General features: G+C 34.4%; 1 protein-coding gene across 1 annotated transcript; it reads left to right on the forward strand.

The window, feature by feature from the left end:
* Positions 1 to 2,931: 2,931 nt before the first annotated feature.
* On the forward strand, positions 2,932 to 4,122 carry LOC112041158 (uncharacterized). The gene has a single exon (XM_024074059.1). It carries the CDS (start codon positions 2,932 to 2,934, stop codon positions 4,120 to 4,122), a length of 1,191 nt encoding a protein of 396 aa, XP_023929827.1.
* The last annotated feature ends 16,044 nt before the right edge of the window (positions 4,123 to 20,166 follow it).

Below are 20,166 nucleotides of genomic sequence, written 5' to 3' on the forward strand. Positions count from 1 at the left end.
CTTACATAATGCAGGGTGTTGCTCTCCCTGGAAAGGTCATTAATGCTATTGATAAACTTCAATAGGGATTTTATTGGGGCTCCACTCCAAGATACAAGGAAAATGCACTTGCTGAGCTGGGACAAAGTCACTAAACCAAAAAAGGATGGTGGCTTGGGCTTACATGCAGCTAGACCAAAAATTTAGCTTTGTTAGCAAATCTGAGGTGGAGACTTCATCATGAAAAGAACTCCCCTTGGGCCCAGGTTCTCACTAAGAAATATCGCAACAATTTTAGCTCTAATAGGCGATGTTCTAACACCTGGTCTGCCATTAAAAAAGGCAATGTGGTCTTTACCAAAGGAACTAGATGGCAAATTGGTAGTAATTCTCACTTGAAATTCTGGTTTGACAATTGTGCCCTCTTGGAATTCTCAGGAACCTCATTGAAGGCCCTTTAAATGCCTCAGAGGAAGACTTGTTGGTCAGGGATGTTGTCTTGAATGGAGTTTGGGATTTTAGCCGAATTTCCTTCCACATCTCTCCCCAACTCCTTCTTTCAATTAAGCTATTCCCTTAGATGCAGCTCGGAGAAAGATGATACTATCATCTGGTCTTCCTCACCAAATGGTGATTTTGATCCTCAAAATGCTTATAAATTACAAAAGTATGGGGAATAACTCGTCACGGAGGAAAGCAACTATTGTTCCCAAGATTCCTTTTTTCAGCAAAAAAAAAAAAAAAAAAAAGTCTCATATGAATGTGATACTACTTGAGTCATAATTTATAAACTCGTTAAATTGTGAAAATCTTTCTGTAAATCCTTAACATTAGAAGATATAGTTGGACTAACTTTCAAATGGACGGAATGGAACATTCATCCAAAAAAATAAATAAACAGTTCAGCCCAGGAGGAAGCAAAGGAGTAAGCTAAGGATTTTCCAAATATTGAGTTTGGTCATGTACTAAGACAAGGTAATAGTTCAACCCACAACATAGCTAGACATATAAGACATGTTAGCAAGTTTACAATGTGGATGGAGGATGTTCCTCCACACCTAGTTTCTGTAATTCAAGCCAATTCGGCTTTTTTTGAATAAAATTACAGTATTGTTTCTCAAAAAATAAATAAATAATTAAAAGAGAAAATTGACGGCTGTCTTGATGATGTAGCTTGGAAACAATAAGTGAAAGGTAGCATAAAATCGATGCAAAGTAAAAGTAATGTTAACACTGGATTCATACAGAATGATATTGCTCCCAATTACATTAGACCATATTGATAATTGAAAAAAAAAATCATTAAAATTATTGTGTCCATGGAATTAATGGAAAATATTATCATCCTCTTCATTCAACACGAATCCAACTGTCGGTATTCAGCCAATAAAAAAACCAACACTTGGCCAGACTGTTGCTTTATTTTTCTTCTCAGCTGTCAATGAATCAATGCAGCTATATATGTATGTGTGTCCATACTAATTCCTCCCCAAAAGTCTCTCGACAGCAAACGATTCGTCGTTTTTTCAAATGCTCCCCTGTGTTTTTATGTTGCAGTGGGTCCAATCGAGTACTTTTTTCCCATTTATGCTGCATCCTTGCCAATTCAGTTTCAGTTGGGTTATTGGCAGTAAGACTCACAATTGTCCTATTTATACAGCATCTTTGCTAATTCACATTAGGATTATATAATGGTAGCTAAAGTGAATAAGCATATTAAGTTTTCTTAACTTTTTGTGGTGTGAGATTGAATTTAATATATGACCTTCAGATCTCAAGTCTTAGAAGACAGAGATGTTGAAGGTTTGAAAGAGCGACTGGTTCGGCTCTTTTTCTAAGAGAGCAAACGTCAACATAACATAAACTAGTCGCATTAATTGACAACTGCATAATGGTTGCTATAGCTTCCCTTAAAACGCAAAAGAATTAATTAACCCGTCAAATGATACAAAAATAAACGAGTCCAAATCAGATAGCCCAACTGTACAAGATGAAATCCATTGCAAGGAACTTGAGATGAAAGACATTGAATTTTGACTTGTATCCAAATGTCTTTCTCAGTTGTTCACCTGTAACAAATGTAACCCAATTGCAGTGTAAGCTCAAGCTCAATATTATTTTGTGTGCAAGTCAGGTTTTATATTTGTATGATAAGTTAATTGACCGTAGATTTTTTTTGGATAAATTTTCAACTTATGGCGTTCATTTCTAATGATTGTACTCTTTATTATCAAATCAAGACACCAATCGGTTTTTGATATAGGCGGGAATTAAATCTCATATCTTTTATTTAACCATTAGAAATTTTATCAGTTTAGCTAACTGAAACCCATATTAACCATAGTTAACATGTGATTTGTTTAATTAAGATTTAAGCTACTATAAATACTCACATTTGAATAATTGTAACATATATATGATTTGTACTTCACTTATATATCAATGAACGTAGGTCATTAAGACTGAACCATGATATGCTTCTACTTCCGCTTTCACTATTTCTATCTTCTCCAATTTATTTAACAATAAAAAAGCTGACTAGTTCGGATTTTCTGTATATCTTCCTACAAATTATTTTGTATATGCTGATTTCTTTTCCTAAAAATTATAAAAGATAGCATCTTGAGTTATACATTGATAGCAATGAACTGCAAAATGTAACTTGCTAATGAGCTCTCTAGTTCAACTGAAAATATTTAGTTACTGTTGCATACAACAGATGAACTCGATACTCTTAACTCAAATGGCATTTTCCTATAAAAACAAGCCGGGAGAGAGGTTTTAGTCAAATCCGTGATCCAAGCCATCCCTACTTATGCGATGGGATGCCTCAAATTGCCATTAGGGCTTTGTGATGACATTGAAATAATGATAAGGAAGTTTTGGTGGGGGCAAAGGGGGAATAGAAGGAAAATTCATTGGATCCGGTGGAGTGAATTGACTAAATCCAAAATGGCGGTTGGTATGGGTTTTCGTGACTTGACTCATTTTAATGACGCCCTTTTGGCAAAACAAGCATGGCGGCTTTTGCACAACAAGGAAACTCTCTTCTACAAAGTTTTCAAGGCGAAGTTCTTCCCTAATCATTCTCTTTTAGAAGCTAAGGAAATAACTTCGAGGTCCTATGCTTGGAAGAGTATACTACATGGTCGAGATGTTATCCTAGATGGTGCTTGCTGGAGGGTAGGAAATGGAAAATCCATAAAAATCTGGCAACACCACTGGCTGCCCCAAAAACACCCAACTAAGGTGCTCTCCCCAATGGTGGAAACAATGGAAGAAGCCACAGTGGATTGCTTAATTGATGAGGGAACTAGAATGTGGAACGTTGCGATGATAGATGGAATTTTTGCTCCACAAGAAGCTGAAGAAATAAAGAATATTCCGCTAGCTAGAAAAGATACGAAAGACTCTTTATTTTGGCCACTGAAGAAGGATAGGAGGTATAGTTGCAAGGCAGGATACCGGTTCTTGAAGGATGATGAAGTTGGTCATCAGGTGGCTGTGCAGCAAGATCATGAGATAGGGCTTTGGAAGAAGATTTGGGCCCTTAATTGCCCAAATAAAGTAAGAAATGTAATATGGAGGGCTTGCCATAACTCCCTTCCTTCGAAGTGCAATCTATTCCGGAGGAGAATTATTTCAGAGCAGTGCTGTGATCGTTGCAAGGCAGAAAATGAAGACACTTTGCACGCGGTGTGGAGCTGTAAATTGTTGGACAATGTTTGGGGTGTGAATAACTCATGGAATTTTCGGAACCTTCAATGCTTTTCAAGTTTCAGTGAACTCATGGCTTGGATTTTCGATCATCAAAGGAACCCAGCTCTGTTCGCATTCACCGTTTGGTCCATTTGGCATCAGAGAAACCAGTCACGGTCTCAGTCAGCCCATCGACCCTTAAATTTCATTTCGCAGTGGGCTCACGATAGCTGGGCAGAATTCAAGGCGCTGAAAATTGCACCATCTCCGAGTAGACTGGTAAGAAGAACATGGTGGAAACCTCAAGTCCACGAAATGCTGAAAATTAATTTCGATGGTGCCATCTTCGCTGAGGAGAAGAGCTCTGGTCTGGGTGTTATCATTCGCGACAGGAAGGGTCTCGTTATTGCATCCATGGCCACTCGAATCCCTCAACAGCTCTAGCCGGTAGAGATTGAAGCTATGGCTGCTAGCAAAGCCCTTGAGTTTGCTAGAGAGTTGGGTATAACAGAGGCCGTACTAGAGGGAGACTCTCAGGTAGTGTTGTCGGCTCTGAGATCAAAGAATACTGGTCTAGCTCCGTTTGGTTTACTGTTGCATGACTCTTTAACGTTATCTGCTGGTTTTTTAAAATTGTCCTACTCTCACACTAAGAGAGAGGGCAACACAGTTGCACACAATTTGGCTAAGTTAGCGAGGAAATTTACAAATTGTGTAATATGGATGGAAGATGTTCCATCCGATGTATTGTCTTCATACCACGCTGATTTAGCTGGTATTTCGTAATTTAATGCATCTCAGTGCTGTTTCTCAAAAAAAAAATAAAAAAATTCACTATAATTGCGTGTGTAGTTTGTCAAAATAATAATAATAATAATAAAGCATTTACCCAGTAAGAGTAATAATCTGGTTAAATTTTCTTATTCTTTCGTACAAACATGTTAAAGAGAAAATATTATTCCATAGACTCAGCATATTATACCTCTAAATGAAGGATGTACAACCTATAGACTTGAATGTATTCAATTTGCCCTGTAATTTTGGTTAAGCTTTCGTGTATCGGTGCACTAGACCCTATACAATTTGGAGACGCAGTACCAGCTCTTGCCCTTGCCGAGTTAGCCAATCGCTTAAAACCCCCAAAATTCATTCAATTAGATTAGTTCTTTAATTCTCCAAAAAAATAAGAAAGGTAAATTATTTTAAATAAAATGAATAAATTAAACTCCAAATTATAGCCAAAAAATAAAGAAAACAAACTTCTAAAATATAACCAAAAAAAAAAAAAAGGGAAAAAAACGTCCTAAAAAATAAAATTAAAAAAAGAAAAGGGAGGGAAAGAAGGCCAATGAATTATACCAAAATGTTAAAAACAAAAAAAAAAAAAAAAAAAAAAGGATAAACTCTTTGTGACCTTAAAGCATTCCCATTAGCTCATACAAAAAATTTTGTCTATATTAGCATAATAACCAACTTTTTTCTATTTTACTAACTCATTTTTTAAAATACCTCACATTAACTTATCTATTTTACAATACAATTTATTAAAATATTGTTTCTCTTTTTTTACAGGTAACAACCATCATCCACATCTCTTTTCATTCATCTTTGAGATATGTAAAGAAATAAACAACTAAATACAAAATGAATAGTATCAGTGTAAATTTACACGGTTACGGTAGCAAATTTATAAATTTATACAATTACACATAGATTGATGTGGGTTATTTCTAGGTAAAACTTTGTAAATTCTACATCTTTTTTCTATTATACACGAAACTGATGTAAATACTCTTAGCCTCTGTTTGGATTGCACTGAAATCAATTTTCAGCGCGTTTGCATTGCCACAGTGAGTCTCGTGCACTGTTTACGAGACCCACAAGTTGTCTAGTTCATCAAATATTTCTTCAAAATTGGGTCTCACAATACTATTCACACATTTAAAATTTATTTTACTACAGTATTTTTTGTTTTCTATTTTCAACAATAAGCGATATCTAAATAGACCCTTAAAAACTTGAAGGCCTTTTGGTACGTATGTTTGAACACATATTTTTAATTTTTTTTAAAATACATGTGGGTAAAAAAATATATAAAAATATATAAAATATTATTTAAAAATTAAAAATACGTATTTAACACATGTACAAAACGGAACCTTTAAAAAAAAAAAAATAATAACCTTTGCCGTATTCTTCACGAACAAGAGACGTGTATTCAAACCAGATGAATCTTTCCGACAATTTTACACGGAACTTTAGAAGAATAAAGTTAAAAAAGGACAAAGGTGGGTCCCAAGTCTGAAGAAGGATGAAACTACGCCAAATGTCCCAAAGCAAAATCCAAAGTTCTCATGGGAAAATAACCATGAGATTGCGGAAAAGAAAGTCATGGTCTAATGAAGTCAAACAAAGCGAGGCTCTCCCTTCACCCTGGTCAGACGGCGGCACCACATTGTCTCTAAGGGGGTTCAAATGAAACTCTGACTTGGAGCTTTATCTTAACTTGTTTAAAACTAAAAGATAAAAAAAAATCTAACAAATCAATTTGATCTAAAATTTAGAAAAATAAAAAAAATAACAAGTTCAACAATAAAAATTATTAATTTGCTGATTTTAAATATAAAAAGAAGACAATTAAGAGGGTTCACATCAGAAGTAGCAATGACAATTGTCGGCAAGGCCTAAGAAAAAGATTAAATATTTTATGTGTACAAACCAATAAACATTGACAATTTTTTTTTTTTTTTTTAATGTTCATTGCAATTCATCATTACATATTTACTATTTTTTAATCAGTGTTCTATTATTTTATTTTTTTTAAACAAACACACACATAAGAGAGAAAAAAAAGAATTTTAACACAAATGTACAATACATACTTCACTAAAAAATTATGGTAATCAATGTCGTACTTTGATTGATGTACAAAAAATTAAAATCATAATAAACTCATATAAAAATGATATTATATCAATCATAACTTACCGCTTCAACAAATTATTAAAAAAAGTTATAAATTTTTTAATCTATAACATTAAAGCCATAACAATGTCCCCACCCCCCCTTAATAAAGCCATAACAATGACTCCTTATGATTAACAATGACTCACACACTCCACAAGTATAAATGATTGTGAGGTGTGGAGGGCAATGGTCAGGATTTAAGTTTCCAGGAAAGAGTTTCATACACATATACACCCTTTTTTTTTTTTTACTAAGAATACACATATATACTTAAATTGGACTATAGTAGAATTTCTATCTTGTAAAAAAAAAAATGGCACACAACCACGCTTTTGTGAGTCTATTTTTTGGGTTTTGAAGAGGTCATATATAAAATGTATTGTAAAATGTATTGTGGTTCTTATAATATCTAACCCACAAACCACTCTTTCGTGAAAGATTGGAAAAACAAAATCTACCCATTTGGGTTTGATGACATCATAAAATGACGGTGTTGTGGTTCTTTCACATATAACATGTAGCAATAAATTCAAGGATAAAAATTTTCCAAGCAAACTCTAGGGATACACCCAAACTTACACCAAATTTTACGTATTTAAGTGTCAACTTGTGATTGATACATAATAAAAAAATAGTTGACATGATGTAGACGTGAAAATAAAGTTGCTCTATTCATAATTTGAGAGCTTAATAAGCTGTGAAAAAATATTGTATTCTTAACATTAGAAGATCATAAGTAGTCTAATGACAAAACAAGTTTTGTAATGCTTTTTTTTTTTTTTGGTGAATCAAGTTTTGCTGTGCTTTACACAGCAATACAGTTGAGATAGCAAGTTTTGATTAATTTATATATACTATAAAATTGAAGACTTTGACTTTAAAATATATATATATATATATATATTTCTTTCTCAAAGTTTGCCACATAGGACTTGAAGCTCTTACAATTTTCCACATCAACAATATTAAAAAAATAATTTAAAAAACTCTTTTTCATCCCAAAAACAAACCTAATAAAATTCTAAATTTAATTAATTTTAAAAAACCCTACAACCATATGACAAAATCATGAAACTCAAAAACCTTAAGCAAACCAAAAGTCTTTGAATTAACATGAAACTCAACAACAAACGTGAAGCCCAAAAATCAAAAAACCCTACACTAACAATCGCAACATCTTCTCTATCACTATTACCTGGCCACCCATGTGTGAGCCACACTAACAATAGCTCCACTATTGCTATAGTTTTTGAGGGTAACCCATTTTCTATTATGTAATCATATATATTTTTTTGTTATGTTTCAATAATTTCTTAACTTTGAATCTATTCTTTAATTTTTGGAAGTTTTAACATATGAATTTTTGGATTAATTTTTTGCACTATCTGAAACTGTTTGGCAGATTTCAAAAACTATTGCTATGGATTTATTCTTTTGAGGTATCTTTCTTTTATATCTCTCTATTGTGTAGTCAAAGTCTTTTTCTTTTTATAATTTGTAAGCTCTTAATCTTCTAATTCTTTATTTATTTATTTGTCTTTTGGAAGTTTTAGCATTTGTTTTAGAATTAAGGAAAAAAAGAAAGACGCATTTTATATTAACTTGTATTCTATAATAGATATGTGTGTAATTTATAATTGTTGCTTATTATGATGAACTCATTATTAACAAAATTCTATAACAATTATGCTATAATATTTTTACAATATTTTTTAAAACTATCTTATATAAAATATTACAACATTATTCATGTATTGCATAAGCAACTTACTAATGATGTTCATAGCAGTATCATGAGAAAGTAAAATTGTACTTATTATTATATACTATCTCAACAAATTATGGGAAAAAATTATGAAATATCTTGTGTTTGCTGTGAGAAGATATAGTTGGACTTGAACTAACTGTCGAATAAACCAATTTCATACGTGGAAAGGATCAACAGTTGTCTCGCTAATGCATTCTGGATTTTTTTTTTTTTTTAGTATTGAGAAAGAGGGAGGAATATATTGAAACCTGATTATCTTAGTGAGTTCCACTAAGTTACGAGTTTTTGGTATGGAAAATTCCCCTTTTGTTCAACACAAATCCACACGTTTTCCGTAGTTTTCTTTTGAATCCTTTATGGCCTAACAATTCTTTCTTTTCTCTCTCTCTCTCTCTCTCTCTCTCTCTCTCTCTCTATATATATATATATATATATATTCTTTCTTCTCAGTTGTCAAATGCAGCAGGGTTCATCAACTTTTTATTCTGAAGTCTTTTACTCACTAAGATGTTTACATCAGTGGAACAAAGAACATGTGGGGTAAACTTTGTTTATTAAAAACAAAACGACGAGTTGTTTCGTTCATGGGATACAACTCGTTTTTTCTTCAAGGCTGTCGATTTCTCTGTCTTCTAGAATCGTACATTTAGATGAGTTCTATTAATATATTTGTAATATTTCTAACATCACTTTAGTGCATTTCAAAAATAATAATGTTAACTTGTAATAGACTATGGGCTTTAGGCCAATCTTATTTACTTGTATAGCACACATATTTGTACTACACACCCTGTCTCTTATGTAAAGACATTCATGTATATTTTATTACTAAAGAAATACAATACACTCATTCAGTATTTTTAACATGGTATTAGAGTCACTACTCTGACCTTTTCTTAGCAGTCTTATCTCTATTTGATGTTACTTTATACTCACAATCGCTTCCGCCATCCCAACCGTCACTGCAACCATTCGCTGTTGAACCTCCAAAGCCTCTCGGTATTCGTCTCTGGTTCTAGACTTGTAGCCATTGTTGTTGAGGAGTCTCATATCGCAAAGACCACTGCCAAAATCATCATCGCCGTGAATCTTGCTTCGATTGCACTTTTGCAAGTACCATTATGATCAAGTTCCACCAATCTATTAAACCATGGAAATCCTACCGCCATCAAAGCCTTCACGCGCCCTCACGCACTGCCCAAAGATTCTGCATCAAAATCATGCACTTCACGCGCCACACATGCCTACACCTGGTCCCTGTTGATGTCATCCAAGACATCATCAATGCCACATCAGCCCTAGTTGACGTCATCTTCCAAGTTTCTGCTCAAGTCATCCTGACATCATTTCCAGGCCTTGATGACGTCATCTAGCATACATCAACGTTGACCAATCGCCATTGACTTGACTGATCGTTGACTTTTCTACCAAAGTTGACTTTTTGTGGTCTAGGTGCTTCTTACCTAGTTTTTGTGTAGATTTCATTTTTGCAGTCTATTTTTGCATATGTTTCTTTTAAATGAAGAGAAAGGACATGCCTTCTTCTTATTGTAATAATCGTAGCCAACAATCCAACAAACGATTTTGCAATTTTTACAGACATCTTGGTCATAGTATTGAGACTTACTATCATCATAACAAATCAGTTGTTTCTATTTTTGTTGCTACTGTTGCTAACACTGAGAATATCCAACCAATGGCTCCCATTTGCATGAAGTCCAAATCTTTTGGATCCACTATCACCATTTCATCAATCGACCTACAAAACATCATCACTAATACCATTCATAAGGTTGGTAATGCATTTTTTTTTTCTTCTCTCTCAGTTTTATCTGGTATGTCTCCTTCTTCTTGGCTTATGGATTCTGCTTATTGCAATCACACCACACCCTCTTAATATTCGTATAGCAAATGATTCCACAATGTTTGGTCATAATATAGGTTCTATCTCGACCTCCAACCTTTCAAATCCTATGATCTTTAATGTTTCTAACCTTTCTTATAATTTATTTTCTGTGGGATAATTAGTTGAATTAGGTTATTGCTTTACCTTTGATTATTTTGGGTGTACTGTATAAGATCCAAGGACGAGACAGGAACTTGGGACCAATCCTAGAGTTAGGCATATGTTTCCCGTGGAAAATCTTCATCTTCCACCTATTGCTTCTGTTTCTGTTGCTGTTGCTGCTGTAGCTGTTGCAATTTCTTTTATACCATCCCTTGTACTTCAGCATGCCCAACTTGGTCACGCATCTTCCTTTCAGGCACAACACTTGACTTCTAGAGGTTTGTTAAGTTCAGTGTCCAAAGAAAATTTTGATTGTGTTTCATATCAATTAGGAAAACAACCAACTTTGCCTTTTAATACTAGTGAATTAATGTCTACTTATATCTTTGAACTAATTCATTCTGATATCTGGGGGCCTTCTTCCGTCTCTAATATTGTTGGATCTCGATATTTTTATTGTTTTTTGTTGATGATTATTCTCGCTATAGTTGGATTTTACATATGAAGCATCATTCTGAATTGTTACAAGTATATTTTAATTTTACAAAAATTGTTGAAACTAAATTTTCCAATCACATGATTTTTTGATCTAATAATGCTATTGAATACACTCAACATGCTTTCCAAGCTATTTTGCATTCTTATGGTGCTATTCATCACCTAACTTGTCCAGGTACCTCTTAGCAAAATGGTAGAGCCGAACAAAAACTGTCATGTTCTTGACATTGTTTGTGATTTTCTTCTCTTTGCTAAAGTTCCTTCTCCTTTTTGGGGCGAAGCTATTAATCGCATTCCCAATACTGTCATCCAAAACCAAACTCCATATGAGCGTCTTTTTGGGTCACCTCCAAACTATCACCACCTTTGCTCCTTCAGTTCTACTTGTTTCATTCTTCTTCAGGCGCATGAGCATAATGAGCTTGACCCTCAATCTAGGCTTTGTAGTTTTCTTGGCTATAGCGAAACTCAAAAGGGGTATCAATGTTATGATCCTGTCTCTCATCATTTTCGTATCTCCCAAAATTGTCTTTTGGGAACATCGTTCCTTTATTGAGCTCTCTCACTTTTGTGCTTCCCTATCTACCTGCTCTGTCTTAGAACTTTTTCCAACCAAGCCACATATTCCTTCTATAGTTGCTCATGATCCTCCTATAGACTTCCCTATCCAACCACCAGATATTTTTACACCTCTCCTAGATCACCTTCTAATAAACAGGTTGAAGACGAGCTACCCAACTTTAAGCCTGGGTCCCTTGCTCCTGCTCTATCTGAAGATCTTGCATAAGACATTCCACCTCGTCACTTAACTCGAGTAAGATCCATTCCTGCACATTTACTTAACTATCATTGTTACACTACCCTTGCTACACTGCACGAGCCTCACACTTATCGTGAGGCCTCCGATCCACTGACCCTTTTATGAAAAATTGCAACGAAAGAGGAACATGATGCATTATCTAAAAACCATACTTGGGATTTAGTGACTCTCCCCCCTAGGAAAGAGGAAGTTTGTTGTTGGTTGTAAGTAGATCTACAACATCAAGACTCGCTTTGATGGGCCCATTAAGCACTATAAAGCTCGTTTTGTTGCAAAATGTTTTACACAGAAGTATGGAATTGATTATGAAGAGATCATTGCTCCAGTTGCTCAAATCTCATCTGTTCATGCCCTTTTGGTTGTTACCGTTGCTAGTAAATGTGATCTTTTTCAGATGGATGTCAAAAATGTCTTCCTTAATAAGAATTTAAGTAAAGAAGTTTATATGCAACCTCCTCTTGGTTTCTCAATTGAATCGAACAAGATTTGTCACATTTGATGTGCACTTTATAGCCGTAAACAAGTTCCACAAGCTTGGTTTGCCAAGTTCAACTCTACTATCTTTCGTTTGGGTTATATTGCTAGTCCTTATGATTCTGCCTTATTTCTTCATCGCACCGTCAAAAACACTATTTTGTTGTTCCTGTAAGGGGATGATATGATCATAACTGGTGATGACCTTAGTAGCATTCAAGAATTCAAGGATTTTCTCAGTCAACAATTTGAGATGAATGATCCTAGACATCTCAGCTACTTCTTGGGTCTTGAAATCACTCATTCCACTAATGGACTTTATATTACTCAAGCCAAGTATGCTTCTGAATTTTTGTCTCAAGCTAGACTCACTGATAGCAAAACTGTTGACACTCTAGATGAACTTAATACGGAAAACCATTGTCTAATTCCTCTCTTTACAAATGTTTGGTTGGCAGCGTAGCTTATCTCACTGTCACTCATCCAAACATTTCTTATGTTGTTCACTAGGTGAGTCAGTTTTTGTTTACTCCATGATCAACTCACTATGTTGTTGTCCTACGCATTCTTCGATACCTGAAGGGCACTCTCTTTCATGGCCTTTTCTACTCTACTTAGTCTCCTCTTGATCTTCGTGCATTCTTTGAGGCTGATTGGGCAAGAGATCCCACTGGTCGAAGGTCAACCACTAGTTGTTGTTTTCTTGTTAGTTCTTCTCTGCTTTCTTGGCTAAGTAAGAAACAAATCGTAATGGCCCGCTTTAGCATTGAAGCAGAATATCTTGCCCTAGCTGATACCACATCTGTTAGATTTTAGATCCCTTAAAACAACAATTGGATTAACCTAGAGAATTAGCCAAGTGAATAACTTAGTCAATTTATGCAATTCTAGGTTATCACAATCACACAATCATATCAAGAATATATAAAGCATGGAAAAAGTAAAGAACACAAGATATGATGACCCAGGAAACCACACGGTAAAAACCTGGGGAGGATTTGACCTAGCTATCCTCAAGGTAAACCTGAATCCACTATGAAAGAATTGAAGTTCATACAAAAGGACTTACAAGCTCCCCGCTTGACTTCCTAATGCTACCCACCAGTAGAATTTACTGATACGACCACGTGCAAGCTCCGAATCCACGGACTCCTTCTTTCTTGGATTCTCCAATCAGCTACAAGCACTCACGCTTGTTATTCTTTAAGCTCCAATGGCAGCAACCGAGTTGATCATCAAGATGTTGAAGTAATATCTACCTTGAAAACCTTAAGTTTTGTGTAAAGGAAACCTCCTTTAGATCTCACAAGAGATTTACACAAAACAGAAAAGTATGAGCAACAATACAACAGGAGCAACTCACAAAACGTGGCTAGGGTTTTGCCTTATATACCTAGGGCAAAAACATAAAACCCTAAACGTTTAATGAGGTAGGGCTGAGTTGGAAATTCTGCAGAAAATGCAATCTGGCCGACTTTCGATCAATCGAGTCTATCCTTCGATCGATTGAGCCAGGCCGAAATGCACTAATACATCTGCAGTCTCTCGATTCCAACTTTACATGAATTACACAACTTTGAGCAAGCCTAAACAAGACTAAACATATTGTTTTGATCATGGTTTGCCAACATAACATATTAGAGTTCTAAATACAAAAAATCCTAAGTCTATAGAACCTAACAACATCTGAACTCCTCTAGCTTCGATGGTTTCTTAAAGATTTAGGTGTGTTTACATCCTTTGCTACTCCTCTTTATTGTGATAACCAAAATGTCATTCATATTGCTCACAATGATGTCTTCCACGAACAGGCTAAATACATCAAGGTTGATTGTCATTTTATTTGTTATCATCTTGTCCATGGTGCTTTCAAGCTATTCTCATTCTCTTCTAAAGATCAACTTGTAGATATCTTCACCAAGTCATAACTTCGTGCTTTGGTTAACAACCTCAAGTTGGTTTCACACCCACCTTGAGTTTAAGGGGAGCTGTTAACGTGTAATAGACTATGAGCTTTAAGCATACCTTATCTACTTGTATAGTACACATACTTGTGCTGCACACTCTTCCTCTTATATAAAGGCACTCATTAATATTTTATTACTTGAGAAATATAATACACTCATCCAGTATTTCTAACAAATAATAATCGAAAAGTTTAGATTACTTTTCCGTGACTGATGCCACACTAGTTTATAAAATTTATAGCATCCCTAACATTAGTCTATAATTGTTCTAGTTAGGATTTGACACAATAATTTTAAATATGTAGAGGTATTTACTCGATTGGGGGCGAAAAGAGCCAAATATCACGTTTTGGCAAAAAATTTCACAAACTAGCACTGTTTCAAAAATATTTAGCAACCCACCACTTTTTTAGTACTCGAGTTCTAAATAGTACTCAAATTCAATGAACTCAAGTTCCTAGTGAGTCGCCAAAGTGGCATTGTAGACCTGAAATTTGTGTAATTAAAAAAATATTGTGGTACTCAATATTACTGAAATCAAGTACTTCCTTATAGTACTCGAGCTTCATACAATCAAGTACCCTTTTTTTTTTTTTTTTTTCATCTCCAGTAGGAAATCACTCTTGCAAATTAAAGAAACTTGTCAAGTCCAAGAAAATGGCAAGCATTTATGGCCAAAGAAAAGAAGCATGAATTTGGTTTGCATTGACAATTCATGAAAAACATTTAATGCAACCTCTTGCATTTCTTCACGCATTAAACTTCTTGAATATCATGCATCTTCCTGACATGGGCATGCAAGCCATTTAATGGTTTGTTGGCTAATGTCAAGCCACTAAATTTGACTATTCATGCCATTCCAACAAAAACAAAAAGTAAAAAAAAAAACAAGGTACTCGACTGCAGTAAGCTCGAGTATTATAAAGAGATATTTGATTTCAGTAATATCGAGTACCACATTATTTTTTTTTTAATTACACAAATTTCAGATCAGCAATGCCACGCTGGCGACTCACTTGAACTCAAGTTCTAAAAAAAGTGATAGATTACTAAATATTTCTGAAAGAGTGCTAGTTTGCCACAAATTTTGCCAAAATGTAGTATTTGGCTATTTTTCACCCTCGATTGGGAGGATCAATCACTGCACAAGGGTGACATGGCTCTCCTCTTGTTATTCGTCTATCAAAAGATTTTGATGAATTATCCTCCTCCTGGGAGATCACATCAGTAATGCTTAGTGGTCCTTCCCTTCTATAAAAATTTGTCATTTGTCATGGTTCCCAGAGGATCACATCAAACGCCAGTCAACACTGTCTTAAAAACAAATGAATCACAGAGATTAGATTCTGGTCTTTGATTTGGACGATGAACTTCATGCCGACCAAACCGCTACGCTGTGCTTCTCAAGACTAAGCTTTAGCAGATTTTCTACCATGTCCAATATGGATGCAAGGTCAATCATCATTGCAAGAAGGCCCGTATATGTATCTCTATCTTGTGGTTAATCAATGGGTTTCTTTCAAATATAGTAAGATATTGTTGTATTTCATGCTGTTGATAATGGGGTATATATGGACCCAACACAAACTCTATTCCTTTTCTATTAAAGCAAAGCCAGGGTAGTCAGTGTCGGTAGGAAGTGGATAACTGCTATTACCGTGGGAAAGATGCGGCAAAGAAGGAAAAATGATTATTTTCAATTCGTTGTCGGCGCTGACCATGGAAAATGAACGAATTGTAGATGAGCTTAAGGAGAAAGAAATGTCAGAAAAAAATAAATAAATAAAAAGAAGAAGAAATGGTTGGTATATGTGAAAATAATGATTCATCAATCACGCATCAAATTATGGCCAAAATTGTAAAAAATGGTGTGATCCTAGAAGAAATAGGAATGGAATAGAATAGAGACAGCAAATTAAACCAAGGCCAATGATACTCTCACATTAATTTTTTGACATTTTTCATGTTTCAAAATGTGGACTATTGATATAAAATAGTGGATGTAAGGAGTGCAAAGAGATATTTACTCTTATTCTATATTTCGTTGGGGTGAAAAGTGAGATAATAGAAAATGAAAAAAAATGAACAAAGAGAAAAAAAAAAAAAAAAATGGTTGGATAGAGTTTTTGACTCAAGTCTGAGTAGAGAAAATGGACTAGAGAAGAAATGTACAAAACTAGCCTCACTTTTTCATTCTTTTGATTTTAATAATAGAATTCAATAGTAATTTACTCTTTATCCTTCCACTTTACAATCCTGTCTAATCTCTGCCAAGCACATGTAAATGAGAAACACACAAGGCTATTATTGCATAGTCCGAGAGTATGATTCTTCTCTCTCATAAAAGAGTAGGTCCCACTCACCATAGGGTCAAACCCTCTCTAAGAGGCAAGGGGCATAGTCCTAGACTATACAATAATTTTCTCATATCTTTATAGCACTATCACGGGAGTGTAAACACCCTCCCAATTACTATTTTACAACCTAAGTCACCCAAAACCAACTCCATCTGGATTAAACTTAAAAAAATTTGCAACCTATGAATAGTAAGATTGTATATATACAACTTACTGTTTATAGGTTGTAAAAATATATATATATATATATTATATTAATATATGGCTGTGTGTGAAGAGAAAAAATAATACTTTTTATTATTTTATTAAATAGTTTATATTATTTTACTAGGTTGTATGTATAAATAAAAATTAAAATGTAAGGTAAATTGTAAAATAAATTGGTAAAATAAAAAAAATAGTGTTTCATAATCGAAATTTTTTTTTTTTGAAGGCATCCCAGATGCTAATGCTATTATATCCTCTCCAATGAAATTGAACCTTGAAAACCGATGTAACTCATGCATTGGATGCGATGACCGCTGTACAGCTGGATTTGCGCGTGTTTGACGGGGCCAAGGCCCAAGGGGAAGAAGTTTCCTTATAGTTTGGATTTCCACTGTAGCAGTGGACCCCCCTCTACTTTTTCTGTCCATTAATAATGTTTAATTAGTTCCTTCAAACGTTCCTTCTCTGTCTCTTACGAGAAACCTTCTTCCTTCCTTCGAAGAAATGAACCTCCTACGGCAGCTTCTAAACAGTTACAAGACACTGGTTATATATATATATGTATACATACATAGTTTTTAAGAGGACCCAAGCACAAAAATGAGCTTCTTATCAGTGTTTGATGTGCGAGAAAAGGTGATCAATAGACAAGGTGCAGGAACAGCATGCCCATATTGTGGAGGACCAGTGTTGGCTTGGGACTACGATGCCCATATGTTCCTTTGTTTCTTCCCAATTTGCCATAAAACCAAGAGGAAGTTCTACTGCACTATCTGCTCCAGACGATTAGTACCTACCATTTGATTTTTTTTTTTTTTTTTTTTTTTTTTAATTTGGTGTGTGTGTGTGTTTTTTCTTAAAACTGTAAGAATTGTAATCGAGTCAACTGGCAAATGTATTGCCAAATGGCTCGTGGCAGTGGCACTGCTTATTACCAAATATATGAGGCGAGTCCGACAGGGACGTCAAAAGATTAATCTCTATTTTGAAATGCATCCATTTTATGGTTGCTAAGGTTGTATTAGCGTCACTGACATCATTTAACACATCATTTAAAATGTTAAATGACGTGACATTATCTTTATTGTCGAATTCAAGAAATAAAAGGTTCATATATGTTTACCAAAAAAAAAAAAAGGTTCATATATGTGTTGAATGATCATTTGTGCATGGTATCAAAAAAAGAAACAGAGTACCTCTGTACCAATTACATTAGGCCATTATAAATACATCAAAAATTGATTGTATATGCATTTCGAATTCTCCACTAAGTGATCGCAAGAGCAACTCTAGCAGATTTCTTTCAATAAAATGTATTGGACATAGACTAAAGAAGCAATATATATAGTGAAAAGAGAACAATACCAATAGCCTCTACTACATTTGACACCAACCTCGAATCTACACTACACTTATATAGTGACGTCTTTGGTATTAATGGGTCCTACACCCCAAAAAAAAAAACCTCTTCTTCTATGGCGCTTACAACAAATAAACAATCAGCAAAACTCATCCAAACACACAAAATTGTATTATATGATCCTTAGTTTTCTACCAACTAGCTATTTACAGTAAACATCCGCTGCATTACCATCAGTATGCTAAATTCCAGACAGTCGTCTTTTGAGTTACTGCTATTCCTTAGTGAGAGCATAACCATAGACTAAGCAATCTCCAAATTTTCTAGTAACTCTGTAGAACATACAATGCATAAAATTAAATATAGTGGCAGCTTCATTCTTCTTGCTGGTTACATAAGCTTACTTTGCACCAGAATTTAATTCAGCAATATATATACAAGAGTATATTACTGCCATAAACTACATAAGTGGCCTTCGATGATGTGAATTGTCATTCTATAAGATTATTTTACTACAATTTTGCGTAAACGGCTTCTAGTTCTTCACTGTTATTGGATAGGAATAGTTATGCTATCATGAAGAAATTATTTTGTTTGTCTTTTGTAACTTTGCTTTGCGGATTTTTTTTTCTGCCTTTGTAAACCTTGACTGAGGTATAAAATTCAAAAAGAGTGGCCTATACATGGTACTGACCGGATTATCATTTGGATGGTCCTATAGCAATTTTCAACTGTGAATTTTAGCAGGTCCAATTTATAAAATCCAACATCTAAATTAATGGATAATGTAAGTAATAACAAAACTATAAAAACAGACAAGTTCTGAGCATTGGAGTCCATAGAAAGTTGTATGTTCTGGTTTATGTTTCTACGTTGACAATTCAAAACTGCTAAATCATTTTCAGCACATGGGTTCAGGTATACCAATGAAATCAAATAAATTGGGGAAAAGATGAAATGTACTTTGAAAAATGGCTTGGAGTGTCTTCCACCTTTGGAGGGAAGAAAATAATATGCGCATTTCTAGCCCATTATATCCGTAATTGACTATCTAGAGACCATGATAGGTTGAACCACTCTTTCCATTCTTTTCCACAAATGTCACAGATTTCTTTCTACTATTGCATTTTCTATACTTCACAGGAATTTTGACCAAGGAGTTTTAACGTTTTGAATTGAAGTCCACGCGCCATAAACCTTCAAAGTACAAACTCTGAAAGCACAAAATTTCAGCCCTTAAGAATTAAATAATCTGTATGATTGTTAGCATAACGATTAAATTCATCAATTCCTATCAAATTAAGCTTTTAGGATAACTAATAATTTATTATAATATCAAACCATTCAAATTCATTTCAAAGATGAAGAAAAGAATTGAAAGAAACCACAAACGATCAAACTTCAGTTGCCGCTTAAACTCCAAAACCAAACTAGAACTGAAAAACCATATGAAAAGCTCAAACTTCCGATATAATTATTTGTATGGATATCTTGGCTTAATCTATAGCTCAAACTTCATATCACACACGCACATACGCACAAAAACACCTTAAAAAAAAAACTTACAAGCTTCAGACAGGCCCAGCTATTCCTCTGTTCTGGTCAGCTTGTAATTGCTGTGTTGTCATTGAAGCAGAGTTTAGTGCTGGAGCTTAGCATTTTATTTTTTTGATAAATACAATAGATTTTGAAACTTACGACATCACTGCATGATAATCTCTCTTAACTATCAAATCAAAACACAGATTGATTTTTTTTTTTTAGGTGTAGTCGGAATTTGAGCCCAATTCTCGTATTCGCAGACAAAAATCTTACTAATTGAGCTAAGCTTCAGCTCAAACAATCAATGGCTCAGAAATGCTTTGTTACAAGTAACTCAAACTTCTTTGTTATTTCCCAAAATTCGGTTAACAAATAAGTTGATTTTATAGAAGGAGATGATGGCAGTGTACCTAAGAACTCAAGTTCCTAAAAGTCTAGCCTTTTTTTTTTTAATTCCAAAACTGCACTGCACTATGAATGAGGCATATTTCTATTATTTTTCCTTCATTAGATCTTATCT

This window comes from Quercus suber, unplaced genomic scaffold (assembly GCF_002906115.3).
Source record: "Quercus suber isolate HL8 unplaced genomic scaffold, Cork oak 2.0 scaffold_388, whole genome shotgun sequence".
In the NCBI taxonomy this organism is placed as follows: Eukaryota; Viridiplantae; Streptophyta; class Magnoliopsida; order Fagales; family Fagaceae; genus Quercus; species Quercus suber.

Bases quoted from the DNA above. Each gene is read 5' to 3' on its own strand.
- LOC112041158 (XM_024074059.1), top strand. From the start codon at position 2,932: ATGGCGGTTGGTATGGGTTTTCGTGACTTGACTCATTTTAATGACGCC.